This window comes from Meles meles, chromosome 2 (assembly GCF_922984935.1).
Source record: "Meles meles chromosome 2, mMelMel3.1 paternal haplotype, whole genome shotgun sequence".
In the NCBI taxonomy this organism is placed as follows: Eukaryota; Metazoa; Chordata; class Mammalia; order Carnivora; family Mustelidae; genus Meles; species Meles meles.
The window spans coordinates 23,864,400-23,886,353 of NC_060067.1; the positions used below are offsets into that span (position 1 = coordinate 23,864,400).

The window sequence follows — 21,954 nt, forward strand, 5'->3', positions numbered from 1 at the left end:
CAAGATTTTAAAAATGAAGAGATTTCATTTGCCAGAAGTATGAAGAGTCTGGTGGACATGTGGAACAGGATCAGGCCCCAAACTACATCAATCTGTGTGACTGTTTTATCTCTCTCCAAATGCCAGAAGAGAATAGAGTTTTTTCTTTCCACAGTCCCTCCTAATTTTACACATTGCCAAAACATGTAAATTTATGCAAAAGAAAAGTGCTATTTTAGTCCTTCCTGACGGAATCACTTTCATTGTTATTTTCCTATAAAAACAAACATCTCACGCTGAGTTACCCCTACAAATCCAAAGGCTGAGAACTAATTATTACAATTACCAGGGATAATGAACATTTTTCAGCTAATTATTTTCCTTGCAGACATTAATGGTTTGGGGTTTTTTTTTTTTTAACTACAGATCTTACCTAGGATGAGGAGTACCTCTGTGGTTTTCTTACCCTATCCAGACTCGATAAAAGCTTTTGTCTGGAGTCCTGTTTGTCTCCCTCCTGCTCTAGGGCACATCTTCCAGATAAAAAGTAATGAGGATATATTCAGCTGTATTCTGGTCTACCTTACAAACTGCAGGAGGTTCAAAGGGCAGGAGCACGTGGGGCAGAGAGTATTGAGAGTAAAGCAGGACGGGTAGGCAGAGGTGAACACGCTAAAACTATCCTGCGTGTATGCACATCAAATCATTTTATTTTTACAAATCAATTTATGCCTGCTTGGGAAAGGCAGGCATAACTGTCCTCATTTTACTGGTGAAGAAATTGAGGTTTCTGAGGTTTAAGCAGCTTGCCCAAAGTCACTTAGCTGCCAAGGGGCAAAAGGAGTATTCAAACCTGGATTCAGTGCAGTCACGTTAACCGGGTGTCCTTAATTACCTGTCATGCAGCACCTGTCTTCTGCCGAAGAAGGATATGTCTTGTGCAGAATCTGTTCATATTAACATGAACTTTTTAAGTAGCTTGCTTTAAAAATCAGGTAGCAAAATAGTATGAAATCTGACCCTATTTAAAATCTGGGATGGTTAAAATATCAAAATACGGGAGTGACTTAGCTACAAATTCTCTGGTATGGCTGCTTTTGATAGGTTTTCTATAATAAATAAGGCATCAATTTTTACAGAAAGCCTAATTCCAATTAAAGTTATTTTTAAGATTTTAATATTTTTTAAAATCAAGGATAAAAGGCCAGATACCATGTACCTAGCAGGCTGGAGAAGAGGCTACTGGGACTAGTTAGCCTGGTGATGACGGCATTTGCACAGTGTGACCATGGCTAGAAAGATTTTACCTGGTTTTCCTAAACGAACCCTCCCTCAAGAAATAGGAGAAAACTGTGATACAGAAGTAAGTGCTAGGACTTTTTTCGCCTCTATGGATACTAATGATAACTTTTTCTTCCTTTTCATGATAACTTTAAACCAGGGCCTTTTTTTTTAAAAAGATTTATTTATTTATTTTGGAGAGAGTGTGAGTGGGGGGAGGGGCAGAGGGAGAGAGAATCTCAAGCAGACCTCCCACTGAGTGAGGAGGATGGGCTCCATCTCACACCCCTCGATCACAACTGGAGCTGAAACTGAGAGTCAGATGCCCATCCGACTGGACTACCTAGGTGCCACCCACCCATGCCAGGACTTTAAGAGTGATCACCGTCCCCAGGGGTGTGAGCTACTGTAACCCTATGAGTAGTAACTGCTCTCCCATCACATGCAGCATGTAACTACTTCCGCATAAGTAGATGGGAAACATTCCACCGAGAAAATGACTTTGGAGTGGATATGAAGAAAGAGATTTTTGCCAGCCAGCTGGGGAAGCAAGAGCAGAGCAAAGGGATTTAAAGGTCCAGGGGAGTGAGAGTGCAAGCCTGTGTTTCTCTGGAGTTCGAATAACAATGCTGAAAAAGAGGTTGTGCAATGGGACCTGTCCTGGATAAGTTCTCCAGCTTCCATCAATATGCAAATTTAGAATTCAGCCAGAATCTTTAAAGAGTTGATTGACTGTGGTGTCAGCTCAGTGACATTGCCCTGATGGATGTGGCAGTTTGCTGTCACCTTGTGACACACAGTCTTCACTCTCCATGTTGACCTATCACACAGGTGATAGCCAGCCATAAAGATAAGGTATTATTTTCCCCTAAAACAAATATCAGGTAGACAAGTTGTGGGTCTTAAGCAGGGATTTATCATCTTCTACGAAATACTAATAAAATAGTTGCCAACTGAGCTGAAATGATTATAGCTCCCCAAAATGTCCTTTCCTGAGAGGAACAGGCAGAATACAAACAAGGTCTACCTTTACCCAAGAAGGCATGAGTTGGATGATCTTTGTTCTCACCTCGAAGGAGTTATAAGAGACATCAATTTACTCATAGGATTTTCTGTAAGGACCAAGAGACTTTCAGGCAAAAGCACTATTTTCACAAATTGAAAGAACACAAAAACAGGCCACTCATTTTCACAAGGCTGTACTTGCATAATTCAAATATTTTAAAGAACATATTTATCCCATAGGAACAACAGGGAAACAGCATTTGGTATTTCTACTTGATCTGTGGAAAAGAGAGTGTTTGGAGGTGTTCAGCTGGTTAAGGATCTGCCTTCAGCTCAGGTCATAATCCCAGGATCCTGGGATCGAGCCCCACTTTGGGCTTCCTGCTCAATGGGAGCCTGCTTCTCCCTCTGCCTGTTGCTCCCCCTGCTTGTGCTCTCTCTCTGACAAATAAATAAAATCTTTTAAAAAAGAGAGAGACTATCTATAGTAGAGGCCTTCCTAGTTGTTGTTTTAGGACTGTAAAAATACATGCATGTGTATTTTTATTACAATTGGCCTCATCCCACTGAGATTTGGGGTGGCTTTCAGCAAATACGTGTTATAACTGTATTAACTGTAAAATACTAACAGAAATTTTAATTTTATTAAAATTAACAGAAATTTTAAAGTCCAGACAGGGAAAATATAAGTGAGAGTAGAAATTCAAGACCACTGAAATGAAAGACACAAATATGCATGCCATAATTAAATTTCAAATTAGACTCTGGGGCCCTAAGAAGTCAAAATAAAGAGAGAGGCACAATTAGTCCCGTCATTCTCACTAGTAGAAAGGAAAAGGCTTAGAACTCCTCAGGAAAGCAAAGTTTTCTCAGCCTTGAATTTTAAAAGGAAATTCTCAGATGAAGCATTCTTTGGGGGGCACTGAATCGAGACAGTAGACACTGCCCTCAAAACTTCTTGTTAAATGCAATAACTGATTTCTTTTTTCCTCCCAATCATCCTTTGATTAAAAAAAAAAAAATACACACACAAACACAAGAACAACAACAACAGGACAGACGTTAAAACCCAGTTTCATGAAGGACATCTTTAAGCGACTGAGGTGATTTTATTCAGCAATTTTATTTGCTAGCAGACTGACTGATAGGACTCAGGAATTCAAAAACGAGTGGATGGGGGACATTCCTTTCAGGCAGTCTTCCAGAGAAGATACTCATTCATTCAGTCATTCATTTCTTAAGCTTCTCCTAGATGCTAAGAATCAAGTTGTGTGATAAGGATTTGAAGGTATGATAAGACATATTCCCAATTCTTAAAGAACTCATAATTTTAGTAAAGTCTGATTTTCAAAGATATTTTTTTAATCAGGGACCTTTTCTCCACAAATTTTTAACAGTGACTCTTCATGGCAACTTAGGAGGGATGAGATAAAGAACAGTATTTTCAATGCTTCACTAAAAGCACTGATTATATGATTTCACAGATTGTCTTTTGTTTCCTACATGGCCTAAGTTTAAAACCCAGCTCTGCTACTTACTAACGATGTGAACTTGAGCCTCAGTTTCCTCATCTGTAAAAGAGAATTAATAATACTTATCTGATAGGATAATTGTTAGGGATGCAATGAGTTAATAAATGTAAAGCACCTAAAACAGTATGTGGCAAATAGTATTCAGCCAATGTTTGCCAGGGTAGGACACAGTACTAATGTTCCCAACTACTCAGTCCCCTTCCTGGTTCCTCAGGTATCCCCATGATACCCTCTGGTACCTTCACTGGTTACAAGTCATTTGCAGGATCCTGTAGGAGGATTATTTATCCCCAATCCACTGGACATTCACACCTAAGTAGACATGATTAGATATGATATATACCCTGTCTGAGTGGAAGTTTTAATAGCCAATGCATGCTTCTCTGGGCTCTCTCTTTTTCCTCCACTATGAGTACACTATGTACCAAATAGGGACTGTTCCTTCAACCTGGATTATGGGACAAAAAGTCACAAGGAGGAGTACCTGGGTGGCTCAGTTGGTTGAGCACCTGACTCATGGTTTCTGGTCACGTTGTGATCATGGGTATGGGGATCAAGCCCTACACTGGACTCTAGGCTCTGCATGGAGTCTACTTGGGATTCTCTCTCTCCCTCTGTCCCTTCCCTTACTCATGCATGCACTCTCTCTAAAATAAATAAACAAATAAATAAATCTTAAAAAGAAAAAAAAAAGGGCACAGGGAGTAATAACAGATCTAATGCCAATTGCCAAAGATGTGTAATGTAGACAAGAAACAAACCTCTGTTCTTGCAAGCCACTGAAATTTCAGGGCGATCTGTTACCACAGACTAGCTGACTAAAACAGCTATTACTATTTCAATTTTAACAAAAATAGTTTCGAAAAACTTTTAAAAATCAATAGATAGATTCATATCTCACATCATCACAGCAGATTCTCAAAACATATCTGAATATGTCTAATTGCCTCAGTCGGTTAAGCTTCTGACTCTTGATTAAGTTATGGCTTACGCCATGGTCTCAGTGTTGTGAGATCCGGCCCAGTGGTGGCTCTGCACTCAGTGTGGAGTCTGCTTGAGATTCTCTCTCCCTCTCCCACTACCCTCCCCTTCCATGTGTGTTCACGAGCACTCTAAAAAAAAAAAAAAAAAAAAAAAAAGAGTAGCTTATTTCCTATTCTTTACTACTGCTTCTTTTTTTTCCTTTATCTAGGAACTGCATCCCCTGACAAACCTTAAGAAATAATGATGAACATCTCCCTGAGCTCATTTTTCCACTCTACGTATATATCCTCTGTGGGAGCCAGCGATTTACAAAATGGAAGTCAGGAGACCGGCTTTCCATGACCTCCCTTACAAGAACGATGGCCTTGTATGACAAGCTAATTTTCATTTTAAAGAGAATTCATTAATGCAGATTTCATAAGGGTTTATTAGTAGATTCTCATTGATTCTGTTTTCCTGTCTCAGTCTTTTGTAGTTTCTAGAAAAAGGAGCTTCTGAAAATCATTTTATTCTCTTACATCAACAAAACCATTTAATCTTCTCTGTACCTCAGAAAGGAGGTATTTCCTTTTCTAGGCAACTGCACTGTGCTCATTTTTGGCAAAATAGGTACTGAACAGGTACTTACTGAATAAGTACTGAAGAGAGAAGTTCCTCTCTTCTAATATTAGTACTTTGGACATGAGCTGCTATTCTTATGGGCTTGGAATCTAATGGGGAAAATAAGAGAATAAGTAAATAACCAAATGGCTTCAAATCACGTTAAGTACTACAAAGAAAAGAGAGTATTTTACTGGAGAATAATGAGGTATGGAGTGAGATGAACTTAACTGGTAAGAGGCAGTTACCCTTTCTTACCTGAGTAGGATAAGGAAAGCACAGCTGGGTAAAGGGCAAGAGGACACTGTTCAGGTGACGCCCTGAGGTAGAAAAGAGCCTAGAATGCTCAGGAACTGAAAGAAGGGAATGTTTCCCTTGCTCTCCCCCTTCAGGAAGACAATGAGGAACATGAAATGGAGTTGATGAGCAAGGCCAAAGTTAGATCATGGAGGGGAGCTTCACTGGTTTGCATTTTATTCTGGAAAAAGACATTGAGGGTTTTAAGTAAGCAAGGGTTGTGATCTGATTTGCATCAATAGAAGATGTGTGGAAATGAACTGGAGAGAAGCAGGAGTGAAAGTGGAGATACCAATGAAGAGGAAGAAGAGAGCAAGCCAAGAGGAACTGGAGAAAAGTAGAAAGACATGCAGCATATTTTGGAGGTGAAATGTATAAATTCTGCTCACAGACTAAAATTGGGCTTTGGTGGGGAAGAGAGCAAAGGCTAAAGGCTGATGGTAGGTTTCCAGCCTGAAGAAGGAGGAATTTGGCACTACACCTGAATGAGATGAAGATGACTAAGGGAGGAATCCATGTAATGCCTGAAGTCAGGAATTCTATTTTGAACTGGTACAATTTAAGATGCCTGTGAGATATTCAACTGAAATGTCAGGAAAGAGAGTTGGAGAGCTCCAGACGGAATTCAGAGGAGAGATCTGAGCAAGCAATGAACTTGGAAATGATCACACATAGGTGAGAGGGCATTCCTACTGGAGGACAGCTCAGCACGGGGAGTTGATGTCAGAAAGCTGGGAAATATTGATGTGTCAAAACCACAGAAGTCCCTTTGAAGTGACTCTCACTGGCCAGAAATACTTACTTATTACAAAAAGAAAAAAAGTAACTATACAATGGAGAAGCCCAGTAGTCACCACCTTAAACAAATTTTCTAAACTAACAGCATCAGTAACGGTATCAATCAAAATCATCTGTCACTGAATAGAATGCAATGAGAAGAACACAGAAAATCACCTGTGATGTTCCCAGAAAGATACTCAACAACCACTGAGAGATACTCAACAAAATAAGTATCTATGAAAGTGTTAGATCTATAAAAGTGTTGGAGTCATGAGACTCAAGGAAAGACTGAGGAATGGTTCCAGGTTAGACACCAAAGAACACAGCAACCAAACACAACATGTGTTCTGAACACATGTTCAGTTCCGTTATCATAAAAGGCATGATTCAGACAATCAGCAAAACTTGTATAGGATCTTGCATAGGATACCATCTAGATTAGATGGTAACAATATAATCATGTAAACGTCCTGATTTTGTTAACTTACAGATACCAAGGAGAATGTCCTCATTTGTAGAAAACACAAACTGAAGAATTCTGGAATGTTAGGGTACCATGTTAGTAACTTATTTACCAACAGTTCAAGAAAGGAAAGGTTATTGGTACTGCTCTTGCAATTTTTCTGTAAGTTTGAGGTTTTTATTTTTTTTAAAGCAACAAACTGCAATAATATACCTACATATCAGATTGTAAACATTAAAAGACAGACCAATACCAAGTATTTGTGAAGACATGAAGTATCAAAAACCACCACAGAGCGCTGGAGAGAGTTAAGACTGGAACAATCATTTTAGGAAAAATCATATCCCCTATGACTCAGAGATAGTGTTCTTACAGAATCTCCTATATGTGAATACCAAGATGTTTCATGTGGTGCTGTTTGTGAGAATCAAAAACTGGAAATAGCTTACATATTCACCATAATAGAAGAAACCAGTAAATTGTTAATGGTATTTATATAGTGAAATATCACACAACAAAAATGAATTAGAGTAGCACTCATCAACAAAGAGGGACTCATATATAATACTGAATGAAAGAAGCAAATACAGTCACTTAACAAAGTTCAAAATGACTAAACTACATTGTTTAGATGGTAAAAACTGAAGAAATGTAAGAAAATAACTGTCACAAAATTCAAGGCAGGGAAGATGAGAGGGAATGTGTTATGAGGCGCCAAGACACATAGAGAGTAGGGGTGGTTTCTGGATGCTGGCAGTGTTCCATTCTTTGCCATCAGATTGGTGCTCATTGTATCATTATTTGGCAAAGTGTACACAATGATTTGTGTACTTTCTGAATATATATAACATTTCCTAATTTTAAAGTTATTAAAAACAACTATCTACATTTACTAAAAGATTATGGTTTGCCAGCTACTATATTGAACACACATACACGTTTTATCCCATTTAAGAGTCTCATGCTCTACCGACTGAGCTAGCCGGGCATGTTTTATCCCATTTAAACTTTCCCAGCCTATGCAGCAGATACCATTACTGTATTCTCCATTTTACATATGTAAAATATACACTGAAGCTTCATAAATTATTTAACTTCCACACTAACGAATGGGGACATGACTTCATTTGGGTTCACCTGAAACTTACAAATATAAGCCATTCAGCTGGGCTTTCAAGAATTGCTTTGATTTTTCTCTATTTTTCAATACATGTCATTATAATTTGGGCTTCTTGGGGCTCCTGGGTGGCTCAGTGGGTTAAGCCTCTACCTTCGGCTCAGGTCATGATCTCAGGGTCCTGGGATTGAGCCCCACATTGGCCTCTCTACTCAGCAGGGAGCCTGCTCTCTCTGCTTGCCTCTCTGCCTACCTCTCTGCTTACTTGTGATCTCTCTCTCTCTGTGTCAAATAAATAAAGTCTTTAAAAAAAAAAAAAAAGAAGAATTTGGGCTTCTTATGAGATTTCTCTATGAATTCCCTCATTATTTAGTACGGTGCTTTAAAATTAAGGCTTAATAAGTATTGCTGACTAGCAATATCTCTCCTGAGATATGTTTTAGTCTATCAATAAGAGCCAAGAGCTTGAGTTTTCAATTACAAGGCAAAAGACCTTAAAGACATTTGAACTAGGAAACATTTACAATGAAACCAAAGCCAAGAGGTATGCATGACTTTGACAACAAGAATGAGTATAAACATGTTACAGTAATCTCAAGGAGACCAATGGACTTGAGATAGTGTCCCATGTCCAGCTGAAATGGAAAAAGCTATTAAACAGTTACAATAAAAAATGGAGGCTCTAATTAATAAATAAATAATAAATAAATAAAATACAGGCTTTTACTGCTAGGATAAATGAGGTGGAAGAGAAAATTAGTGATATAGAAGACCAAATGATGGAGAATAAAGAAGTTGAGAAAAACAGAGGTTAACAACTACTGGATCACAAAGGGAGAATTCAAGACATAAGTGATACTGTAAGATGAAACAATATTAGAATAATTGGGATCCCAGAAGAAGAAAGAGAGAGAGGGGCAGAAGGTATACTGGAGTAACTTATAGCATAGAATTTCCCTAATTTGGGAAAGAAACAAGCATGAAAATCCAGAAGGCACAGAGAACCCCCCTCAAGATCAATAAAAATAGGTCAACACTCTGTCATCTAACAGTAAAACTCACAAGTCTCAGTGATGAAGAGAAAATCTTGAAAGCAGCTTGGGACAAGAAGTCTGTAAAATACAATGGTAAAAATATTAGATTGGCAGCAGACCTATCCACAGAGACCTGGCAGGCCAGAAAGGACGAGCATGATATATTCAGACCACTAACCAACAAAAATATGCACCCAAGGATACTATATCCATTTAGGCTGTCATTGAAAATAGAAAGACAAATAAAAAGCTTCCAGGACAAACAAAAACTAAAAGAATTTGCAAACACCAAACCAGCCCTACAGGAAATATTGAAAGGGGTCTTCTAAGCAAAGACAGAGCCTAGAAGTAACAGACAGAAAGGAACAGAGACAATATACAGTAATAGCCACCATACAGGTAATATAATGGCACTAAATTCATATCTTTCAATAAAATGCCCAATCAAAAGACACAGGGTATCAGAATGGATAAAAAAAACAAGACCCATCGATATGCTGTCTACAAGAAACTCATTTTAGACCCAAAGACACCTCCAATTTAAAGTGAGGGGGTGGAAAACAATTTACCATGGTAATGGACATCAAAAGAAAGCTAGGGTGGCAATCCTTCTATCAGACAAATTAGATTTTAAGCCAAAGACTATAATAAGAGATGAGGAAAGACACCATATCACACTTAAAGGGTCTGTGCAACAAGAAGATCTAACAATTTTAAATATCTATGCCCCTAACATGGGAGCAGCCAATCATATAACCCAATTAATAAAATCAAAGAAACACATTGACAATAATACAATAATAGTAGGGGATTTTAACACCCTCTTCACTGAAATGCACGGATCATCTAAGCAGAAGATCAACAAGGAAATAAAGGCTTTAAATGACACACTGGACCAGATGGACATCACAGATATAGTCAGAACATTCTGTCCCAAAACAACAGAATACACATTCTTCTCTAGTGCACATGGAACTTTCTTCAGAACTGATCACATGTTGGATTACAAATCAGGTCTCAACTGGTATCAAAACACTGGGATAATTCCCTGCATATTTTCAGCTCATAATGCTTTGAAACTAGAGCTCAACCACAAGAGGAAAGTTGGAAAGAACTCAAATACATGGAGGCTAAAGAGCATCTTACTAAAGAATGAATGGGTCAATCAGGAAATTAAAGATGAATTTTTAAAAATTCATGGAAACAAATGAAAAAAAAACAAACAAAACACAACTGTTCAAAAACTCTGGGATGCAGCAAAGGCAGTCCTGAGAGGAAAGTATATAGCTATACAAGCCTTTCTCAAGAAACAAGAAAGGTCTCAAGTACACAACCTAACCCTACACCTAAAGGAGCTGGAGAAAGAACAGCAAATAAAGCCTAAACCCAACAGGAGAAGAGAAATAATAAAAATGAGAGCAGAAATCAATGAAATACAAACCAAAAGAACAGTAGGATAGATCAACAAAACTAGGAGCTAGTTCTTTGAAAGAATGAGTGAGATTGATAAACCCCTGGCCAGACTTAACAAAAAGAAAAGAGAAAGGATCCAAATAAATAAAATCATGAATGAAAGAGGACAGATCACAACCAACACCAAAGAAATACAAACAATTATAGGGATATATTATGAGCAACTATACGCCAGCAAATTTGACAATCTGGAAGCAAGAGATGTATTCCTAGAGACACAGGAACTACCAAAACTGAACCGGGAAGAAATAGAAAACCCGAATAGACTCAAAACCAGTAAGGAAATTGAAGCAGTAATCAAAAATCTCTCAACAAACAAGAGCCCTGCATCAAATGGCTTCCCAGGGGAATTCTACAAAACATTTAAAGAAGAATTAATACCTATTCTCTTGAAACTGTTCCAAAAAATAGAAATGGAAGGAAAACTTCCAACCTCATTTTATGAGGCCCGCATTACCTAGATTCCAAAACCAGACAAAGAACCCATCAAAAAGGAAAATAACAGACCAATATCCCTGATGAACATGGATGCAAAAATTCTCACCAAAATACTAATCAATAGGATTCAGCAGTACATTAAAAGGATTATTCACCATGACCAAGTGGGATTTATTCCAGGGCTGCAAAGATGGTTCAACATCCACAAAAATCAATCTTGTCATACACTACAGTAATCAAAAAGAAAGAACAAGAACGATATGATACTCTTGGGGCACCCGAGTGGCTCAGTTGTTAAGTGTGTGCTTTTTGCTCAGGTCATGATCCTGGAGTCCTGGGACTGAGTTCTGCTTTGGGCTCCCTGCTCAGCAGGAGGCCTGCTTCTTTCTCGCCCACTCCCTCTGCTTGTGTTGCCTTTCTCACTATATCTCTCTCTATCAAATAAACAAATAAATAAAAATGTTTAAAAAAAAAGAGAACTGTATGATATTCTCAATACATGCAGAAAAAGCATTTGACAAAGTACAGCATCCTTTCTTGATCGAAACACTTCAGTGTAGGGATAGAGGCCACAATATCATAAAATACCTCAATATCATTGATAGATACCTCAATATCATAAAAGCCATCTATAAAAAAAACCCACAGCAGCTTTTTTGCAACCGGTTTGCCGCCAGAACAAAGGTGTCGTGAAAACCACCGCTCAACCTAAACCAGAATGGGGAAGGAAAAGACTTATATCAACATTGTTGTCATCGGACATGTAGATTTGGGCAAGTCTACCATTACTGGTCATCTGATCTACAAATGTGGTGGAATCAACAAAAGAACTATTGAAAAATTCAAGAAGGAGGCTGCTAAGATGGGAAAAGGCTCCTTCAAGTATGCCTGGGTCTTGGATAAACTGAAAGCTGAACGTGAACGTGGTATCACCATTGATATCTCCCTGTGGAAATTTGAGACCAGCAAGTATTATGTGACCATCATTGATGCTCCAGGACACAGAGACTTTATCAAAAACATGATTACAGGCACATCTCAGGCTGACTGTGCTGTCCTGATTGTTGCTGCTGGTGTTGGTGAATTTGAAGCAGGTATTTCCAAGAATGGGCAGACCCGTGAGCATGCCCTTCTGGCTTACACACTGGGTGTAAAACAACTAATTCTTGGTGTTAACAAAATGGATTCCACTGAGCCACCCTACAGCCAGAAGAGATATGAGGAAATCGTTAAGGAAGTCAGCACCTACATTAAGAAAATTGGCTACAACCCCGACACAGTAGCATTTGTGCCAATTTCTGGTTGGAATGGTGACAACATGCTGGAGCCAAGTGCTAACATGCCTTGGTTCAAGGGATGGAAAGTCACCCGTAAAGATGGGAATGCCAATGGAACCACACTGCTTGAAGCCCTGGATTGCATTCTGCCACCAACTCACCCAACTGACAAGCCATTGTGTCTGCCTCTCCAGGACGTCTACAAAATTGGTGGTATTGGTACTGTTCCTATGGGTCGAGTGGAGACTGGTGTTCTTAAACCTGGCATGATGGTCACCTTTGCTCCAGTCAATGTTACAACTGAAGTCAAGTCTGTTGAAATGCACCATGAAGCTTTGAGTGAGGCTCTTCCTGGGGACAATGTGGGCTTCAATGTCAAGAACGTATCTGTCAAAGATGTTCGTCGTGGCAATGTGGCTGGTGACAGCAAAAATGACCCACCAATGGAAGCAGCTGGCTTCACAGCTCAGGTGATTATCCTCAACCATCCAGGCCAAATTAGTGCTGGATATGCACCTGTGCTGGATTGTCACACAGCTCACATTGCTTGCAAGTTTGCTGAGTTGAAGGAGAAGATAGATCGTCGTTCTGGAAAAAAGCTGGAAGATGGTCCCAAGTTCTTGAAATCTGGTGATGCTGCCATTGTTGATATGGTTCCTGGCAAGCCTATGTGTGTTGAGAGCTTCTCTGACTATCCTCCTCTGGGCCATTTTGCCGTTTGTGACATGAGACAGACGGTTGCTGTGGGTGTCATCAAAGCAGTGGACAAGAAGGCAGCTGGAGCTGGCAAGGTCACCAAGTCTGCCCAGAAAGCTCAGAAGGCTAAATGAATATTATCCCCAATATCTGCCACCCCAGTCTTAATTGGTGGTGGAAGAACGGTCTCACAACTGTTTGTGTCAATTGGCCATTTAAGTTTAATAGTAAAAGACTGGTTAATGATAACAATGCATCGTAAAACCTTCAGAAGGAAAGGAGAATGTTTTGTGGACCATTTGTTTTTTTGTGTGTGTGTGGCAGTTTTAAGTTATTAGTGTTTAAAATCAGTACTTTTTAATGGAAACAACTTGACCAAAAATCTGTCACAGAATTTTGAGACCCATTAAAACAAAGTTTAATGAGGAAAAAAAAAAACAAAACCCACAGCAAATAGCATTCTCAATGGGAAAAATAAAGATGTCCACTATCACTACTGCTATTTAACATAGTACTAGAAGTCCTAGCCTCAGCAATCAGACAACAAAAATAAATAAAAAGCATCTGAATCAGCAAAGAAGAAGTCAAACTCTCACTCTTTGCAGATGATATGATACTTTATGTGGAAAACCCGAAAGGCTCCACTCCAAAGCTGCTAGAACTCATACAGGAATTCAGTAGAGTGGCAGGATATAAAATCAATGCACAGAAATTAGTTCCATTTCTATATACCAACAACAAGACAGAAGAAAGAAAAATTAAGGAGTCAATCCCATTTATAATTGCACCCCAAACCATAAGATACCTAGGAATATATCTAACCAAAGAGGCAAAGAATCTGTACTCAGAAAACTATGGAGTACTCATAAAAGAAACTGAGGAAGACACAAAGAAATGGAAAAACATTCCATGCTCATGGATTAGAAGAACAAATATTGTGAAAATGTCTATGCTACCTAGAGCAATCTGCACGTTTAATGCAATCCCTATCAAAATAGTATCAACTTTTTTCAAAGAAATGGAACAAAAAAAATCCTAAAATTCATATGGAACCAGAAAAGACCCCAAATAGCCAGAAGAATGATGAAAAAGAAATCCAGAGTTGGAGGCATCACAATTTCAGACTTCAAGTTCTATTACAAAGCTGTCATCATCAAGACAGTATGGTACTGGCACAAAAATAGACACATAGATTAATGGAACAGAGCCGAGAAATGGACCCTCAACTCTATGGTCAACTAATATTCGACAAAGCAGGAAAGAATGTCCAATGGAAAAAAGACAGTCTCTTCAACAAATTGTGTTGGGGAAGTTGGACAGCCACATCCAGAAGAATGAAACTTGCATACAGAAGAATGAAACTTACACCACACACAAAAATAGACTCAAAATGGATGAAAAACCTCAATGTGAGACAGCAATCCATCAAAATCCTTGAAAAGAACACACGCAGCAACGTTTTCGACCTCAGCCACACTAGCTTCTTCATAGAAACATCACCAAAGGCAACAGAAGCAAGGACAAAAATGAACTATTATTGGGACTTCATCTGGATAAAAAGCTTTCACACAACAAAGGAAACAGTCAACAAAACCAAAAGACAACTGACAGAATGAAAAAAGATATTTGCAAATGACATATCAGAGAAAGGGCTAGTATCCAAAATCTATAAACAACTTATCAAATGCAACACCCAAGGAACAAATAATCCAATCAAGATAAGGGCAGAAGACATGAACAGACATTTCTGCAAAGAAGACATTCCAATAGCCAATAGAAACATGAAAAAGTGCTTAACATCACTTGGCAACAGGGAAATACAAATCAAAACCACAGTGAGATATCACCTCACACCAGTCAGAATGGCTAAAATTAATCAGTGAGGAAACAAAAGGTGTTGGCTAGGATGCAAAGAAAGGGGAACCCTCCTACATTGTTGATGAGAATGCAAGCTGGTGCAGCCACTCTGGAGAACAGTGTGGAAGTTCCTCAAAAAGTTGAAAATAGAGCTACCCTAAGATCCAGCAATTGCATTACGGGGTATTTAACCTAAAGATACAAATGTGGTGATCCAAAAGGGCACGTGAACCCGAATGTTTACAGCAGCAATGTTCATAATAGCCAAACTATGGAAAAAGCCTAGATGTCTATCAACAGATGAACGGATAAAGAAGCTGTGGTATATTTAAATACAATGGAATATTATGCACCCATCCAAAAACCCCAAAATCTTGCCATTTGCAATGACATGGATGTAACTAGAATGTATTATGCTAAGTGAAATAAGCCAATCAGAGAAAGACAAGTATTGTATGATCTCACTGATAAGAGGAATTTGAGAAACAAGATAGAGGGTCATAGTGGAAGGGAGTGAAAAATGAAACAAGATGAAACCAGAGAGGGAGACAAATCATAGGAGACTCTTAATCTCAGGAAACAAACTGAGGGTTGCTAGAGGGGAGGAGTGGGAGGGAGGGATGGGGTGGATGGGTGACGGACATTGGGAAGGGTATGGTGAGTACTGTGAATTGTGTAAGACTGATGAATCACAGACCTGTACCCCTGAAACAAATGATATATGTTAATAAAAAAATTCATAATGCACATTAATTAATTAAAGACTAAAAAGTCCTGGGGCACCCGGGTGGCTCAGTCGATTGAGCAGCCCACTCTTGATTTCGGCTCAGGACATGGTCTCTGGGTCCTAAAGCCTATAAACTGTTTTAAGTAGTATCATCCAGTCTCACAAACTTATTTAGGCATGAACACTTTTACTTATGAGCATTCTTTGTAATAGTGTTCCATGGAATATCACTTGGGAAATGCTGACACAGGTCTATCTCTGGTGTGTATAACCAAAAATAATGAGAAAATATGAATATGAAACATCTGGAATGAGAAATGAGATATGACACATATGGATGAGGTTAAAATGGTAAGAGAATTGTATATAAGCTTTGTATTTAAATTTTTGAAAATATACAAAAAATGGATGATTTTTAAGAAAAATATGCATTAACAAAATTTATTCAGAAAGAAGTAGAAAAAGGAATAATTTTTTTTTTAAAGATTTTATTTATTTGACAGAGAGAGCGAGAGAGGGGACACAAGTAAGGGAGTGGGAGAGGGACAAGCAGGCTTCCTGCCAAGCAGGGAGCCCGATGTGGAGCTTGATCCCAGGACCCTGGGATCATGACCTGAGCCAAAGGCAAATGCTTAACCAAATAAGCCACACAGTTACCCCCAAAAAGGAATAATCTAATAATCATGAAAGAAATTTAAAAATGTATGATTCAACACTCCATTTAATGGGCTGTAGCCCAAGTACAGTCAAAATCTATTAGATCTTCCTAGAACAGAAGAGCTTTCTACTCTCTGGCATCCAGTTACTCTGGTTCTCACCACTGTTATCCCTTTCTAGGACTACCACAATGACACTCCAACTAGTCTGGCTCCATTCTTTCTTCCCTCCTTAGCCAACAAGTGAGATTCCTCTAATAAAGGAATTTGATCATGTCACTTCTCTGACTAAAATCCTTTAATGGGTCCCTGTTAATCTCAGGAGGAAGGTCCGTACCTCTGGACATGTTCTACAAGGCTCTGAGAGTTCTGGTCTCTGGGAAGCACTCTAGTCTCATCTCTCAACTCACTTCTCCCACTCTTGGTCTAGTCCTCCTGAACATTTTTCCTTTTCTCAGAAGCTCTATGTTCTCCCTCACTTTCAAATCTTCCCACAGGCTCTTCCATCTCTCAGGACACTCTCCTCTCCACCCCCCACTACCTCTTTTGAGTGGACATTCTTACTTAAGTGTCAGTTTAAGTCCTACTTCTTCTGGAAAGCATTTTCTGATTTCCCTAAACCTGAGACAGAGGATCCTCCTATTTTTTTCTCCATAGGCCATGTACTTTCCTTATTGTAGCATTTAATAACACTGACTTTTAATTTCCTGGTCCCTTAACTCCATCCCTCAACAGACTACAAGCTCTAAAATGGCAGAGATTTTATCATCTTGTTCACCATTTAATCCCCAGTACCTAATAACATTCCAGGCACATAACAGAAATTCAATATAAGTTTATTAAAAGAATAAATGAAGTTTAACATTGACACCAAAGATACAAAAGATAGCACCCACAATAAAACTGTAGGTTAATCTCATCTATGAGTATAGATGTAAAATCTGAATTAGAATGTTGGTGAAACAAATCCAGCAGTCTAATAAAAGATTGATACATCGTGATCAAGGTAGGTTTACTCTAAAACTAGAAGGATGACTCAGCATTAGGAAACCTGAAAAGAAAAATTATATAATTATTTTGACAGATGATAAAGAATATTTGATATACTTCAAAATTCATCATGATGAACTGACTCGGTATATTTAAAATAGAAAGATATTTAACTTTATATAAAGAATTTATTATAAAAGAATAGAAAATTCAACTTTAATGGTGAATCAACAGAAACAAAAGCAAATGAGACAAGAGGCCTGTGAAAATGACTATTACTGTTTTGTTTATTTTAGCTGAAAGGCAGTAAGACAAAAGGAAAGCCACAGTAAAAACATTGGAAAAAGAAACAAAAATTGTAATCATTTCAGCTTATGGTTATCTGCCTTGATATTACTTAGGACTAAATGCAAATTTTTTTTTTTTTTTTCACAAGTAGATAGAGAGGCAGGCAGAGAGAGAGAGAGGGAAGCAGGCTCCCCGCTGAGCAGAGAGCCCGATGCGGGACTCGATCCCAGGACCCTGAGATCATGACCTGAGCCGAAGGCAGCGGCTTAACCCACTGAGCTACCCAGGCGCCCCTAAATGCAAATTTTAATAAGTTTTCCAGTTATATAAACTAGTTAGAAAGTATAATAGAAGAAAAAAAGGTGCCATTAATGAAAAATATATATATATATAACTCCTGAAAATGATCTTAACAAATAAAATACAGAACTTAATGAAAACTTCCCCAAAGTAACCTCTAACTCAAGTCCAACCAAGTCAATGAAATTTCTGTCTGAAATTGGATTTTAAAATCTGATATTCTTCTTTTTTTTAAAGGCTTTTATTTATTTATCTGAGAGAGGGTGTGCGCACAAGTCAGCATGAACGCGGGGGTGGGGGCGGTGGTTGTGGAATGCAGAGGGAGAGAGAGAAAAAGATTTTCTACTGAGCAGGTGGGGGGCTCGATCCCAAGACCCTGAGATCATAACCACAGTTGAAGGCAGACGCTTAACTGACTGAGGAACCCAGGTGCCCCCTGATATTCTTCTAATCAAATAAGCAATTGATAATATGTAAAAAAAGAAATTGTGAAAATCAATGAAAAGTGGCTTGCCTTACCAGATGGTAGATGGAATATAACACTGAAATTTCAGTAATGTGTTACCGTAAAAGGAATATCCAGAAATAATCATGGGGACAGACTAGAAAATACATGAATAGATCTGAATTTACTAGAATTTAGTATAGGTAACATTTGGACTTTGAAGCTAACATGGAAAGAATGTATGGTTGAATAAATTTCCTTCTGACAACCAAGTAAATATTTGGGGAAAACTAAGATACGTGAAAACTTTATGAGTTCTTACACACAAGTAGATTAAAAGAACAAATATTTTTAAAAATAATAAATATTTTAAGGGCACCTGGGTGACTCAGTGGGTTAAAGCCTCTGCCTTTGGCTCGGGTCATGATTCCAGGGTCCAGGGATCGAGCCCTGCATCAGGTTCTCTGCTCATCTGGGAGCCTGCTTCCCTTCTTCTCTCTCTCTGCCTGCCTCTCTGCCTACTTGTGATCTCTGTCTGTCAAATAAATAAAATCTTTAAAAATAATAATAATAAATACTTTAAACACTCATCAGAATACTAAAAGAAAATGTTATAGTGCTGAAAGAAGCAGGCTTTTATAAGCATGAAAACAAAGCCAAAATCACGAGAGGAAAGACGAGTAGAGAGAATTACAGAAAAATTCCAATTCCAATTAACATAAAATACCTACCATAAAAGTTTTGTTTTTTAAAAAAAGGTAAATTGGGAAAATATTTGATAATCTCCAGATTTCTGACGGGTATAGGGAAATGGGTCTTTTTCTTACAAGATCAATAGTACAAAATGGTGTTTTCAGAAAGGCATTCTGGAAATATTTTCACAAAAAAATAAAGATGAAGAAATAGAATCAACCACAAATGCTATAATTAGAGAAATGATTAAATTATGGCATAATCATGTAATAAAATACTATCTAGGCTTTAGATATCATAATATAGATCTATATTTTTGATATAGAAGAACACTAATGATATTTCAAAAAGAAAAAAGTTTTAAGAAATAATCTGTGTAACATAATCCCTTTGTTATAAAAATTTTACATAGACAACAGAATATTAACAATGGCTATTTCTGGGTATAGGAAACTGGGTGATTTTTACTTTATTCTTTAAATTTTTTCCTAGACTCTGATTTTTTTCAGTGAATATCTATTACTTTAAGTAGTAAGTGAAGGGAATTAAGGCAAACTTGTTCAAAATAAGAGAAGCTGAAACCTGTAACATATCTCAAGTAAATATCAAAAGTGTCAAAGAATTATCTTTAAGGGACTCTTTTAAGACTTTATTTATTTACTTGACAAAGAGAGAGAGAGCTTGGCAGAGGGAGATGGAAAAGCAGACCTCCCGCTGAGCAGGGAAGCTGAAGCAGGACTTGATCCCAGGACCCTTGGATCATGACCTGAGCCAAAGGCAGATGTTTAACCAACTGAGACACCTAGATGCCCCTTTTTAAAAATTTTTAAAGATTTTATTTATTTAGGGCACCTGGATGGCTCAGTTGGTTGAGTGACTGCCTTCATCTCAGGTCATGATCCCAGAGTCCTGGGATTGAGTCCCACATCAGGCTCCCCGCTCCTTGGAGAGTCTGCTTCTCCCTCTGACTTTCTCCCCTCTCATGCTCTCTAAAATCTAAAAAAATCTCTCTAATCTAAAAAAAAAGATTTTACTTATTTATTTGACAGAAAGAGAGAGAAAGCACAAGTAGGAGCAGCGGCATTCAGAGGTACAGGGAGAAGCAGACCCCCTGCAGAGCGGGAAGCCCCATGAGGAGCTCGATCCCAGGATCCCAGGATCATGACCCAAGCCCAAGGCAGACGCTTAATGGATTGAGCTAGCTAAGCATCCGTGGAGTAGTAACTTCTAGAAAGATTTATTGACAGGCAAGTCACTGCTGGATGGCAGGTAACTCTAAGGGAATTATTTCCAGTATGTTTTAAATCCCTCTGTAGTATTATTTCGTATTAATGTAGTAGTATTTCAAGACCTTCCTTTCCATCAACCTGCCCAAATCTATCTTCCAGTCTCTCATTACTCCCAGTGTAAACTTCCTGTCAAGTCAGTCTTTTGTTTCTTTGGTAGAAAACAAAAAACCTGGTGTTTATCTCTGGTATGTAAGTTTTAAACAATTTTAATTTTGTCACTCAGTGTCTGGGTTTCATAAAATTCTACTTGGTAGCAGCTACCAGAAGTAATGGCAGAAAACTGAAGGAAAGTTAAACCTCATCCCTTCTCTGATTGTCCCAAACCACAATGAATTCCTCTTTCTCTGACTTCTAGAACAATTATTCTGTGCCACCATAACTTTTTATATACCAGTGAACAGTACTTTTCTCTCCTTCATTCATTCATGCTTGATTGTATGACTTTTTTATTTTCCAGATGAATTCAGCAGCCAAGGAACAGGCCTGAAGAAAGCAAATAGCTAAAATTTGTCCAGGTTTTAGTTTTTAAGTGGGTGTGCATTATGGAAGAGCAAGGATACAGCCAAGACAGTGGCTGTTAGAAGGAACTATGAGCTCTTAGTGTGGATGGGATAAAAATGAAGATGAGAGAGAGCTGACAGATAGGGAGGAAATGGGATGTTTCAGAGCTCTAACCCTTTGAAATGCTAACTAGGTTGTTTAGGATTGTTTTTCATTTATCTTTCATTATCTGGGACTATAAATACACATTTTCAGAGAATAGGAATGTCTATGTGCCCAGCAGTTATATAATATGGGAACATTTATGTCTAATAAAATACTATTAGGAATAAGAAATATAGAAATTCAATAGAAGAGAGAAGTTCCATCAATCATACTTACTAAGGAAAGATTTCTCTCTTTTATACTGATGTATATATGCATGCTTTAGAGACAAGTTATCAAAAAATACAAAGAGCAAAGGGAAACTACAGTAGATGGTGCATGGGACACCAAAAAGAGCGTGCTAATAACGAAGCAGTATGTATTAGCCAACACAGAGTCCCAAATTCACACAGAATCATTTGCAGCCTCAGCAATAATCCTGAGCAAAGGCTAAAGAACAAGGTAAATTTGATGCATAGTGAAAGTGCCTGAGAGATTTTTAGTCCTTCTAGATTTCAGTTAAAATGAACTTTGGAGAGTATCTGTGGACAGAAGGGATAAAAGGCAAGAGGGTTGAGGCATAAAATGTTAAAAGGAGTTAAAACATACATTTCCCCCCAAAAGAGAAGAAAACTAATTCTGTCTTTTGGTAATGATACTTTTATAAATATACATAGTGAGGCAAAACAAAACAAGTACATAGTAATCAAAAAAAAAAATTCTTTACAGCATGCAAAACCTGTAATATGTAAAGCAGACTAAAAAACTCGAATACCAAGTTTTATTTATGTTATGAATTTTATTTCAAATTCATTATGCAGGTGGGCAAATATTAAAAGGGAACAAGAAAATAAAATAATAAAAAAGAGAGGGAAAAGTTAAAATTGTAGGGATGGTTATGAACTTTTCTCCTTTTTAATACATAAGTTAATTATATTTGTGCAAAAAAAGAAAAACGCAAAGATCTCAGTTTTTTCCTCTTCCACTGAATTTTCACATTCACTGTATTCCCAGGGATGTAAGCCATGTTCGGATACATGTCAATCATCTTGGTAGGCTGAAGCACTTTTCCTCCTCATATAGTCAATGCCATGTGCAGACGTTCCTT

General features: G+C 38.0%; 2 protein-coding genes across 5 annotated transcripts in view; one reads left to right on the forward strand and one right to left on the reverse strand.

Annotated features, from left to right (window-relative positions):
- CRACD (capping protein inhibiting regulator of actin dynamics) overlaps positions 1–21,954 on the reverse strand; it is a 274,661-nt gene that overhangs the window by 161,199 nt on the left and 91,508 nt on the right. The window lies entirely within an intron of this gene.
- LOC123932284 (elongation factor 1-alpha 1-like) lies at positions 11,662–13,279 on the forward strand. The gene has a single exon (XM_045990081.1). It carries the CDS (start codon positions 11,702–11,704, stop codon positions 13,088–13,090), a length of 1,389 nt encoding a protein of 462 aa, XP_045846037.1. The 5' UTR covers positions 11,662–11,701; the 3' UTR covers positions 13,091–13,279.

Bases quoted from the DNA above. Each gene is read 5' to 3' on its own strand.
- LOC123932284 (XM_045990081.1), top strand. From the start codon at position 11,702: ATGGGGAAGGAAAAGACTTATATCAACATTGTTGTCATCGGACATGTA.